Source organism: Trichosurus vulpecula, chromosome 7 (assembly GCF_011100635.1).
Source record: "Trichosurus vulpecula isolate mTriVul1 chromosome 7, mTriVul1.pri, whole genome shotgun sequence".
Lineage (NCBI taxonomy): Eukaryota > Metazoa > Chordata > Mammalia > Diprotodontia > Phalangeridae > Trichosurus > Trichosurus vulpecula.
This window is the reverse complement of record NC_050579.1, coordinates 13,315,315-13,327,483: the sequence shown is the minus strand read 5'-3', so window position 1 is coordinate 13,327,483 and position 12,169 is coordinate 13,315,315. Positions and strand designations below refer to the sequence as shown.

General features: G+C 47.8%; 1 protein-coding gene across 3 annotated transcripts in view; it reads right to left on the bottom strand.

The window, feature by feature from the left end:
* The window catches only part of ARMC9 (armadillo repeat containing 9), a 134,010-nt gene extending 122,251 nt beyond the window's left edge, over window positions 1-11,759 (bottom strand). For all 3 annotated transcript variants that reach the window (XM_036769101.1, XM_036769102.1, XM_036769104.1), the window contains exons 1-5: window positions 11,677-11,759; window positions 9,216-9,302; window positions 7,297-7,422; window positions 5,666-5,833; window positions 2,088-2,243 (exon numbers count right to left, since the gene is read on the bottom strand). In XM_036769101.1, the coding sequence (XP_036624996.1) occupies window positions 2,088-2,243; window positions 5,666-5,833; window positions 7,297-7,422; window positions 9,216-9,266 (501 nt within the window). In that variant the 5' untranslated portion in view covers window positions 9,267-9,302; window positions 11,677-11,759. The remainder of the gene's footprint in view (window positions 1-2,087; window positions 2,244-5,665; window positions 5,834-7,296; window positions 7,423-9,215; window positions 9,303-11,676) is intronic.
* Between the last annotated feature and the right edge of the window lie 410 nt (window positions 11,760-12,169).

Below are 12,169 nucleotides of genomic sequence, written 5' to 3'. Positions count from 1 at the left end.
TCCGCCTCCAGAGAAAGAACTGTTGGAGTCTGAATGCAAATGGAAACATTTTAACTTTCCGGATTTTTTTTTCTTTTGGCCTGTTTTTTCTTTCACAACGTGACTAATATGGAAATATGTTTTACATGATTGCACATATATAACCTACATCAAATTTCTTTGGGGGGGCTGAGGGAGGAAGAAAATTTGGAACTCAAAACTTTAAAAAAGTGAATATTAAAAATTGTCTTTACATGTAATTAGGGAAAAATGTTATCTTTTTAAAAAAAGCAGAATGTCACAAAAGCTGTAATTGATCAAGCAAAAATCAATGACTACACAAGACCATAAGAAACATTATATATTACATGTGTTTCCAACCAAAAGATTGGAAAAATAGGAGAAAACATTGATATCTGGCATCAAAAACAAATGACCTGGAAAACAGAGCAAAGAGACAATTAAAATAATCACTGGACTCTCTGAAAAATCATGCTTTAAAAAAAAAAAGCTGGAACATTATATTTCAAGAAATCATAAATGAAATCTGTTCAAATCTATTAGGACCAGAGGGCAAAGTGAGGACAAAATATACTGATCACATCTTGAAAGGAACCCCAAAAGGAAAAGTCAGGCATGTCACAGCAAAATTCAGAGCTCCCACATCAAAGAAGAAACACTGCAAACATCGGAGGGGAGAAGTCGGAGTACCAAGGAATCACAGTCTGGATCACATAAGTCCTGGCACCTTCTCCTGTCAATGAGAGGAGATCTTGGAATACATTAGTCCAAAAGGCAAAAAAGATATAGGCTTACAATCAAGATCCTACAAACCTAAGCATAACCCTAAGGGGGGAAAAATGGATCTATAATGGAATAAAAGACTTTCAAGCACCTTGATGAAAAGAACAGGGCTGAAGAAGAACTGGAGAGTAGAATCTAAGCAAGATGGACAACTGGGGAATGGCTGAACAAACTGTGGCATATAAAGGGAATGGAATATTACTGAGCTGTAAAAAAATGAAAAAAAAAAGATGATTTCAGAGAGTTCTAAGTAGTATTAATTGACACAGACTGAAGTGAGCAGAACCAGGAGAACGATTTCTACAAGAGCAATATCATTGAAATAAAAATGACTGAAAGGCTCAAGGATTCTGATTAATGCAATGACCCACCATGTCTTCAAAGGACCTGGGATGAAGGATGTTCCCTACCTCCTGACAGAGAGGGAATGGACAAGAGGTGCAGAGATGTACGTTTTGGTAACGGCCACTCTGTGGGTTCATTTTGCTTGACTCTACTTGTTTCTTTCTCTGAGTTAATGGTGGGCAGGGGTTGGAGAAAAGGAGAGTTTATCAAGAGAGTCATTGAAGCAGTTTTTTCATATGCACAGAAAATAAAAGAAAGAAGTTCAGAAGGAAGTCCAGAAAAGGACCGTTTTTAAAATTACTATTATTTAAATAGTAACTTTTTATTATATACTTTTTTAAAAAATGGTGTGAAATAGAGATCCATAGCTTCCTATAGAATTCTTTTTGTTTTCTGTTGTGTTTATGGAAACGCTTTCTCTTTTTGATGTTTTAAGTTCAGAATAAAACAATAATTGTTTAAATTGAGAGGCTGCTTCAAAGGGATCCCAGGATGAGGATTAGTGGGGCCTCCTAATGGAGTGGATCAGAGATCCACTTCATTAGATAAATCATGTTACATATAATAAAGTTATAATGAGAACCCGACTCCAAGGAAATATTAACATTAACTTAGCCACAGGCAAACAGTCTGAAATACAGCAGCAGCCAATGAAGGAAGCCAACACTAGGCAAGAGAGAATTGTAATAAAGAATGAAACTCTTATGACCTGCAGCCCACAACTATGCATCATTACTGCTGTGGTACAGTCCGGGCATCCTCACTGTCATCAGTGTATCAGCTTTATTACCAGTGAACACATTGACGAAGTTTCTCACATTGGCCAGCCAACTCTAACACATCATCTGGGTCTTCCTTCTTTAATCTAATGTGATGAAATTTTACATTTTCCAACCTTCACCTCAAACCCATCAACTTTCAGAGTAAAATCACAATGGCAGGCAAAAGGTAGCTCTTACCTGGAAGAGTTCCTTAAAGGAAGGATGCACCATGGGGTTGGGAACAAAGGGAAGGGCATAAAATGGAAGAAACTCTGTGGTCTGGCTCAGCGCTGCACCTTTGGTCTCCAGGTAGGCTTTGAAGCCAGAAATCCTCTCATCAAATTCCGCTTTGTCCTATGGAATAAGTGAAGACATTCACCTCTGGGTCACCACAAGCACTCAACTGGCGCGTCGGCTCTTGTCTCCCAGCTATCTGAAAGTCACTTGGCAATGGTGTCTTATTTTAGGGTGTGTGTGTGTGTATGTGTGTGTGTGTGTGTGTGTGCCTGTGGATGTAAATGTATGTGTGAGTGTATGTGTGTAGGTGTGTGAATGTATGTGTGAGCGTATGTGTGTGAGGGTGTGTGAGGATGTGTGTGTGCCTATATGTGTGAGCATATGTGTGTGAGGATGTATGTGTGTGTGTATGTGCGTGTGAATGTATGTGTGAGCGTATGCGTGTGAGGGTATATGAGGATGTGTGTGTGTGTGTGCGCGCGCTTGAGCCTGTGGATGGAAATGTATGTGTGAGTGTATGTGTGTATGTGTGTGAATGTATGTGTGAGCATATGTGTGTGAGGGTGTGTGAGGATGTGTGTGTGCCTATATGTGTGAGTATACGTGCGTGAGGGTTGTGTGTGTGTGTGTGAATGTATGTGTGAGCGTATGTGTGTGAGGGTATATGAGGATGTGTGTGTGTGTGTGTGTGTGTGAAACATCCTTTCATAAACAAGTTGATCCCCTCCCATCAATTCAATTATTCCCAACACCCACACTTTGCTCCCAACACAATGCTGGTGTGGCAGTACTCTGGTGTAAATATTTTAGAGAATAATATCTAGTGATTAAAAAATCATGAAGCTTTATCACTAAGATTCTATCCCAAAAAATCACAAAAAGGAAAAAAAAGATCCAGAAGTACAAAAAATATTCACAGCATCTCTATTTGTAATAGTAAAATTGGGAAACAACCCTTTGTCCAACAGTTGGAGGATGACTTAATAAATTCTAGGACATTAATGGAATCTAGTATTTTTTTTTTGTCCAGACCTAGGATATCAACTGTGTGGAGAAAATCCCTTTTTCAAGTGTAGACCAATACCTTCTTGACACCTGTTGGAAGCCTTAATGAACCACCTGGGGCCCACTGGCTCATACCTGCACAGGTAGTCTGGCTCAACGACGCTACCCTAAAACACCACGATGCTATAAAAACGCTGACTTCGACACCCACCCAACAACAGAGGAAAGCCCTCCATGGGGGGTGCTGTGTTTCCCAGCGGAAGGAACAACTGCCCACAAGCAGCAGAGGTGGTGGATGCTGAGCTCCCCCGGGGCAGGCAGAGGACAGAGGCAGGTCTGTGGCTCTGTGGTTCCTTAGTTCACTTGGCTCTTGGCCTTGTTGAGAGCTGAGGGATCGGGGAGCCTTTTGCTTTTTGTCCATTTACTTAATTACTTAGTTGGTGGTTATGAACTCTCAAGCGATTCCACGAGTGTCTAATTTTGACAAATTGCTTTCATTCCAGCCCCCCCCCCACCCCCCACAAGAGGCCTCATCCTGCTCTAGAGGCAGGACCCACACCTGGCCTCCAGGTCTCATCCCTTCCTCCCATGGGCCCTGTGCACGCTCTACGTTCCCTGCTTTCTCGTAGGTCTGGGTTCAACTTTATTCTTTTCTCTCTATTTTTTAAGGCACCCTGAGGGGAGTGGGTAGGGAGACAGCCTTACAGGCCGGATGGGTTGAGTCTCGCCCTGGACATGTCACACTGCTTGTGTGACCTTGGGTAATCTGCGTCACCTCTCAATACTCAGGGTAACTGTAAGACTACAGGGGCCAACCTGTACTGGTAGAGGGAGATCTCTGGACCAAAGAAGTCCTAGGGCCAGTCGCCATCGCTGTCCTTCTTCCTAATTCACATCACTCAGCTGTCAGACCGTAAGCCCCTTGAGGGAAGGTGTTTCTAGCAGGCAGCTTGGTGCACACATTAGTGAGCATCTGTCTCATTCGTGATTGGGCATTTAACAAATGCTGTTTGATCGTTATGATTTCAAGTCCAGAAAGGCCTGACAAAGAGCTTAGGAACACACTGTCCTAATTAATAATTATAATCCTTTTGTCTAGGTTCTTGTCCGTCCTCTGTCCCCAGTCTGGATGACACAGCAGACCTCACTCTTAGCCACTGAAGCTCCAGGGAAGTCGGGGAACACTGGCATCTGACACAAGGGACCAAAGTTCTGGGGAGCACACTCAACCACACAAATGACCCTGCCCCCCAGCTGTTCCTCACACATGATCGCCATCTCCTGACACCAGGCATTTTCTCTAGCTGTGCCCCACACCTGCAATGATCTCCCTCCTCATCCACCTCTTGGCTTCCCTCAAACCTCGGCTAAAATCCCACCCTACTCAGGATCCTTTCCTCATACCCCTTAATGCCAGTCGTCCCTCTGTCTGTGACTATATCTTGTTTGTTCAATGCTGTCTTCCTGTAATCTCCTCGTGAAGACTGGGAGCTCCCTGAGGGCAAGACTGTCTTTTCCCTTTCTTTGTATCTCAGCACTAGGCACAGTGCCTGGTACCCAAAGTAGGGGCCTAATAAATGCTTACTGACTGACCCTGCTGCATAGCCTGCATGCCTGCTTCCTGATGGGCCTGAATCTCTGCCTGCCCACCAGCTTCTGCCCATCTCAGCTTTTTGGATTTCAGAGGGTCACACTTTGGGAGGGCTGAGCCACACCCATCCATGATGAATTAACTCTCTGGGGTGAACCAAGGTATTGGCCTGCCAGCAGTTACGCCACCTCCACCTATGGTGGCCTCTGCCAATGCAGGCTGGCACCTTCTGGCCTTCTACAGTTGCCTGGAACAGTGACAGAAGACACAAATTGTCCAAAAACATACAGTCAGCATTCATCTGAGGCAAGACTTGGATGCAAGGCTGTCCGGACCCTAAGCTTAGTCATGGCCAAACCAGGCCCTGAAGCACCTTCTCTGCTCCCCACCCCCAGCCCAAAGCCAGCTACATAACAAGAAGAGAATGGGGTGGGGGTGTTAGTGTGTCCAGCCCATTCCTGCTACCTGGACAGAAAATTCTACCCAGCTGGGGGCTTCTCATGGGCCCACCTCCCAAAGCAGGTCAGGGTGGGGACGGATGGGGGCTGCAAACCACTGCCTCCTCCCCACCTTCAGTTCTCAGAGCAATTATCCCTCACCCCCCACCCAACAGCCCACCTATTTCTGCCCCTTGAGACTGAACTGCCAAAACTGTGGGCTGTATTTGAGGGATCTATTAATTCTCTATTATACCAATTTTTTTTAAAAATGAGCTAATTTAAGATAATACTGTACCTTTGATTCTGGAAATCAGTTGCTAATATTCAATCTTATCCAAGGGGATGAAAAGGCCCTTTACAGCCTTTTTATACCCTGGAAGCTCCAATCCTGGAGACAGGAAAATGGCCAATAACATTGCTTCCACTTCTGAGGAAAAGGGATGAGCAGCATCCTGACCCCACAAGAACCCATGACAGGTCTCAAGGCCGACACCCAAACCTACCGGTTTTCCGGGGGTACACTTCAGCGGGAAGATGGCAAAGTGGATGTGGAGATAGAATTCCAGCTTCTGGGCAACAGCCTCTTCTCGGACAGAGGTCGGGATGTGCTCCTCCCATAAGTCCAAGAAGCCTTTCTGGTCCCCATTATCAAATGCAGTAATTAGATCTTTCTGTGGGGGAGAAGACAGATCGATTTTAAAGACCTCATCAGCACAGAAGCCACGGCTCAAAGTGCTCATGGCCCTAAGACACCCCTGTACTGCAGAGCCTGTGCCAAAAGAACATGGCTGAGCAAGGTGAAACCTCCCAGCTCTGGGATGACATGAGTGTGAGTCTTCCCTCTTCCAGCCAGAAAGAGCACAACTCCTCCATGACTTAGCTCGTGGTCTTCATCAGCCTGGACTGGTGCAGAGCTGAGGCCCTCTGATCCTGGCTGGGATGGTGCCAGGACAACTGGCAGATAAATCACGCACTCTCTGGCTCAGCCTTTGAGAGCCCCTATCACCTGTGCTGTGATGAAGCATCAGCAGGTGGAGGAACAGGAAAGAACCAACAGCAAATGAGGCTGCCTTGGCGATATACTGGGCATCTAAAAAGCCTGACCCTAAGGCAAGCTGGTGGGAAGGGAGCAGAGGCTGAAGCCTCGTAAAGAGCCACAAATGAGCTGCCCAAGGCGATGCTTCCACTCTCCTGGCCAGAGGGGCTGCCCCTCGCCTTGCTCACACTGAGGGAAGGAGTAGCCCTGGTCACTTCTTTTCTCATTTTCTCATCAGTTGCCTCCGGGGACTAACAGCATGTGGGAGGTGGGGGGCAGACCATAAGCAGGGTTCCCCAGGAGGCTGGCCAGCTACACCGGGCAAAGAGAGAGGATGGAGGCTGGCACTGGTTTGAGCGGACTGACTGGAGGCTGGGGAGGCCTGGCAGCAGCCTCTGTGCAGTGACAAGAAGCATCTCTCCCCAACCACCCCCTCGCTTTTACGGCACCAAACACGAGAAAACACGGGCCACTGTTCTCAACAACTGACCACATCCCACAAAAGAAGGAATAAATAAAAACCCGCACCAGATGTAGCAGGTGCCCCAACTCCTGCAGAGTGACCACTGGCCCTGGGTGCCTCGCCCTACCCCTTCAGGACTCATAGTCCCCTATTCTTTTTTGATTCCAATTTAGGAATAAAATAATCCCACCACCTCACACTTCTATAACACTTGACAGAATACCAAGGGCTTTTTGCGAGTTAAGTACTACAGATGTCACCCCCAATTCACAGATAAGGAAACTGAGGCCCCAGAGGATCAAGTGACTTGCCCAGCGCCACACAGTGGAGGGGCTTTTGACCACTTTTTGTTCTCTTTGTTCGGGTGGAGCCTGCAGCAGGCTGGGCAGGCTGCAGGGTGGCAGGCGAGCTTCTGGCTTTCTTCCCATAAATAGATGGGAGGCCAGATGCTATGGGTGGGTCTTCTAGCAGGACACAAAGTGACAGAGATGAAATGACACGGAGCCAGTTTTTAAAACACTTTCAGAAAAAAACGACTCCAGTCCCCCTGCCGGACGCTGGCCAAGAGCCCGACACCTTCGAGGTGTCAGGGGCAGCCTGAACATCTACTGGGCAGAAGGCAGGAGAGGCGGTACCTGGATAATCAGCGTTTTCGAGTCTCTCAAAGAGCCAGATGGGGTTTTGCACAATGGTTTCCCTTTACTTCTGCACTCCTTTAAAAACGTCTTCACAGTGTCTTCAAGTTCAGCAAAGTCTAAATACTAATAAAAAGAAAAGAAGTGGCTCTAGTGCTTGCCACGGCAGAGAGCTTGGCTGCCCTTGGGAGGACAGAAGGCACCCTAGGGACACAGCCCGAAGGAAGGCCTGGAGCCTGAGGAAAGTGAGGAGCCTGGGAAGGGAGAGGAGACTGGGGAGGGTGAAGGTCCCGGGGAAGGCCTGGAGTCCTAGGGCAAGCCCTGAGGGGCAAGAGGTCAGAAGCCCAGTGGGCTCCCGCTCAGAGTGTGCATCTATCAGGCCACCTTCCTCTCCTCGCCCTGTTTTCAGAGCCCAGCCCCCCAGCTGTCTCCTCACTTCAATCCTTTTATACCCTGGTGGATTCTTGATATGATTCCTCCTGCTCCTCGGGAAGACTGCGGCCTATTCCACACCTTCCCACCCAATGTGAATCATGGTTTTTCTGTAAATCTCCCACAGTTTCTACCTCACACAGTGGAGGGCTTCTTTCCTAAGTGGTGGATCTGATACCACCCTGGGGCTCTCATTCTCACACCCACCTTCCCACTGCCCCTTCGGGTCCTTGATGCGAGTCCCCAGGAGTCAGAGCTGCCCTGAGTCTTTCCCATTGTTCTCTGGGTCATTACAAGTGAGTAAAGTCCACTGTGAAGTTGATACAAATCCTCCCAGATGTCTGTGGAGCAGACAGCGGCCTCACCCAACCTGGTCTCAATCACTTAACCTTTGGTCAGTTTCCCCAGCTGAGGGGGTCAGACTGGATGGCCTTAGCAGGCCTTTCCAGCTCTGTATCTCTAAAGCTATGAGGGCAGCATGAGTATGACCGAACAAAAGTGACCTAATCTCACGTCTTTCTAAAGGTGGTTTTCTTAAGAGGTTTTCTCATCTCTCTGTTAGTCTCTTAAGAATGTATCTTACATTCTTAACTTCACTGCCATGCCACCAAACGCCCAGTCCTGAGATGTTTTGCTTAATGGGATTTTTTTAGGGAAGCCACTAACTACATTATGAAAGGTTTGCCTCTGATTTTGATGATAGGAAAGGAAGTGACCAAAGCTGTAATTTCATTGGCAGAGAGCATTCCCAGTATGGAAACTCCCTCTATTGATGCAGTAACTTCAAAGGCTGAGACAGGGCCTGGGGATACTGAGAGGCCAAGTGACTTGCCTTGGGCCACACAGTCTCTATCAGAGATGGGACTTGAACCCAGGCATTCCTGAGTCCAAAGCCAGCTTTCTATCCATGACACTGGGCTATGACTCAGACCTCTAGAGTGAATGAAATTCTGTAAATTCTGTAATAAAGTTAATAAAAAGGAAACACTTATTGGTTTCTATCCCAAAGGATTCAACTAAAGAATAGAGTAATTTGTAAAGACCCTCCATGGTTTTTCTATCATTTGAGGAAGAGAACCCTGGCTTCCTTCTGGCCCCTGTGCTTGTCCCACCTCCTCCATGAGGTCTGTCCTGATCTCCCCATCATCCCTGCGGCCCCCCCACCTCCTTCCTACACCTCCAGAAACGACCTCACTTCTTAGGTGTCCCAAACATCTTTCTGCAGTATTAAGCTAGTCAAGCTAATAAGCTAATAAAGTTAAAACTGCACAAAGATGTTTAGGACACCCTGGGCAGGAGACCAGAAGCCCTACTATTTGCTTAGTAAACGTTTCCTATTCACTCTTCTTTTTCCACACTCTTCTCCCTCTCCCAAAAGAATGGCAGCTCCTTGAGGGAAGGGCCTTTTGTTTTTGTCCCAGAATCCCCAGCATCCTGTGCACATATTAGGAAATGCTTGTGGAATGAACCAATAAATGAATGCATACCTCTTTCACCAGTCCAAGCAATTCAGCTTCAGATGCTAGAATATCTCCCATTTTGAACACCCACTGATGGTCTCATAACAGAAATACCTATAAAACAAAAAATACATTGTCAATCATTTCATTTCGACCACCTATAAAACTGTAAGGGCTGATTACAATTAAGATGCATCTTGTCTCACATCCCTCTCATGGGGTTAATGCCTAACTCCCCAGGGTCACCATTCCCAGTTAGACTCCAAATTCCCTCCTCGTTGAGGTTAAGCATAACCTGTGAAGGGTCAGAAATCTTGGGTTCTAGCCCTTCTTCCTTATGACTTTAAGTCATTGTTCTTGTGTGGGCCTCAGTTTCCCCAACGAAAAAATGAGGTGGTTGAACTTCATGCTCTCTAAGATCTTTTCCAAATCCAAGACTTATGAGTCTATGAGTCTGCTGGTGCACATCTCACTTCTTGTTGGGGTGACTCGGTTTAAATCTCTACAGAGAAAAATGAGATTGAATGCATTTTCCCCCTACCAAAAACACATTAATATTACTTGGGGTGGGGTACTTCATTTTTTTAAGCACACATAACTGATTTTTTCCATAGCATAGATATTAAAGTCACATTCTACTTCTGCTATTTTTTCAGATCAACTCTGGAGAAAGATGATTCAAGAAATTCAATTCAACCAACCTTTACTGACCAGTGCCTAAAACTTTAAAGTGATTGCAGATCACAGATTTAGGTCTGGAAGAGATCTTGGAAGCCACAAAATCCAATCCTCCTTCCACCCCACTTCCACCCACCACTGGAGCAGCTAGTGAAGTGGACAGAGTCCTGGGCATGAAGTCAGGAAGGCTCACCTTCAGGAGTCCAAATCTGGCCTCTCAAGATACTAGCTGTACAACCCTGGGCAAGTCACTTAATTCTGTTTGCCTCAGTTTCCTCATCTGTAAAACGAGCTGGAGAAGGAAATGGCAAACCCCTCCAGTATCTTTGCTAAGAAAACCCCAAATGGGGTCACAGAGTCAGACACAACTGAACAACAACAACCTCTTAAACACAGGTCCAGGGCCTTTTCCATTTTATCCCATTATTTGGAACTGAGTTTTGAACATGTTGAATTGGGAGTGTCAACGGGACATCCAAGTAGAGATGGCCAGAGGGCCACTGGACAGATGGGACTGAAGCTCAGGAAGGAGGCTAAGATTGAATATACAGGTTTTGGAGCCTTCTGGAAAGATATGAGGGTTGAACTTATGAAGTCAATGCACTCACCATAAAGAGAAAAAGGAAAGTGTCTGTGACAGAGCCCTAGAAATCATTCACACTTAGGGAGGGAAGAGAACAATGACCCAGTGAAGGAGATGAAGAAGGAATGGTTAGATGGACAATCCCAGAGCTAGCAGAAACAGGGAGGAGAGAACAGTCACTAACCTTGGTGGACGAATGCAGCAAAAAGAGAAAAGAACATGAGAAGGAAGAAAAACGAGCAGAATCTGTGATTCCAGGCCACTCTAACTCTGAACTACATTTCAGCAGTGAGAGAAGGGGGGAAGTCGACCCATCCAACCCAACGTGCATCTGTGCAGACGCCTCCCAAATCTCTCCCTCTCTAGTCCCTAGGTCACTTCTGAGGGCTAAATCACATTTTCAACGGCTTCCTTAGACGCACACCCCAACCTAGATTATTAATTTCCCTCCCCTGTGTCAGTCAGTGGCCTCCCCCAGGGATCCCACGTGCTCTATACCTCAGGGTTCTCAGTATGTGGGAGGTGAGGGAGAGCCTGGAGGGGAGCCCTGGTAACCAAGCCTGTGTCCAGGAAAGGCAGCCCCCGATGGAGATTTAACTCTGTGGCTGCCACCCGACTTAGGCACTTCCTACAACCCTTGAAGACAATTTGAGGGCAACTGCAGTTGTTTCTGATCCTGCCATTTGACTTCTCCTTCCCCAGCCCCCTCTCATGGGAAAGACAACAACTGTGTCCAAACTGTAGATGGGCTCCATGGGGGGCACTGACCTCCCTGCACCCCCTTCTTCCTACTCCCACGGTCTCCAGGGTGGTTCAGGCCCTCCTTACTTTTCCCTTGGACTGTCACAATAATCATAAAGCCACTTTCATAGAACACTGAAGTCTGCACATCTCTGACCCTGTCACCCAAGCCCTCCAGGGCACTCACGTCCCTGGGTCCCTGCATTGGCCCCCTCCTCCAGGCAGACACAGTGCCAGCCCTTCTGCGAGCCTCCTCCCCTTCTCTGACCCACCCCCTCCCCATCCCGCTGAGCTCTCTGTCCTCCGAACTCCCAGAGTTAAAGGTCCCCCGGAGGATGGGCACCAGGCTCTGTCCACTCCTGCATCTTCTCAGCGCAGGCCGGCGGCGTGAAGGCAGAATGAATGAATGAATGGCTGAAGGCGGACGGCCAGACCCCGGCAGCCCCCTCCCCGTAATCAATGCACAGGCATAAAGGAAGCACCTACCAGGCCCTGGCCGGTCAAGGGCAGAAAGACAAAAATGAAGCAGTCCCTGCACCCGAGGCCGGCTGTGCTAAAGGAGAGAGAAGGGGGCATGGGTGAGTGGGGGGAAGGCCCTGGAGCCCTCGGACCCTCCTCAAAGTCAGGCTTCACAGAACCCAAGGAAGGGGTCAATTGCGCTTAGACGGGAGTGGAAACGAAGGCGTGGATTTTGCCCGCAGAGGTCACGGCCTCTAGCTGAGGAGCCCCCGACTCCCCCTCCTCTGATAGGGGGGCGCCAGCTCCCCAAGGACGGGGAGCAGTGCAGAGGGGGCGGGGGAAGGGGCTCCAGGATGGTGCAGAGGAGAGCAGGAGGGGGCCCTGGGCAGGGCAGGTGGAGGGGGAGGAGCAGGGGCCTAGGAGGGGGAGAGGTGTCAAGGGAAGGGAGGGGCTGAGAAGAGAGGGCACAGGAGAGGGGGAGGAGGGCCCGGGCTGGAACAGTGGGGAGAATTCCCGGCGG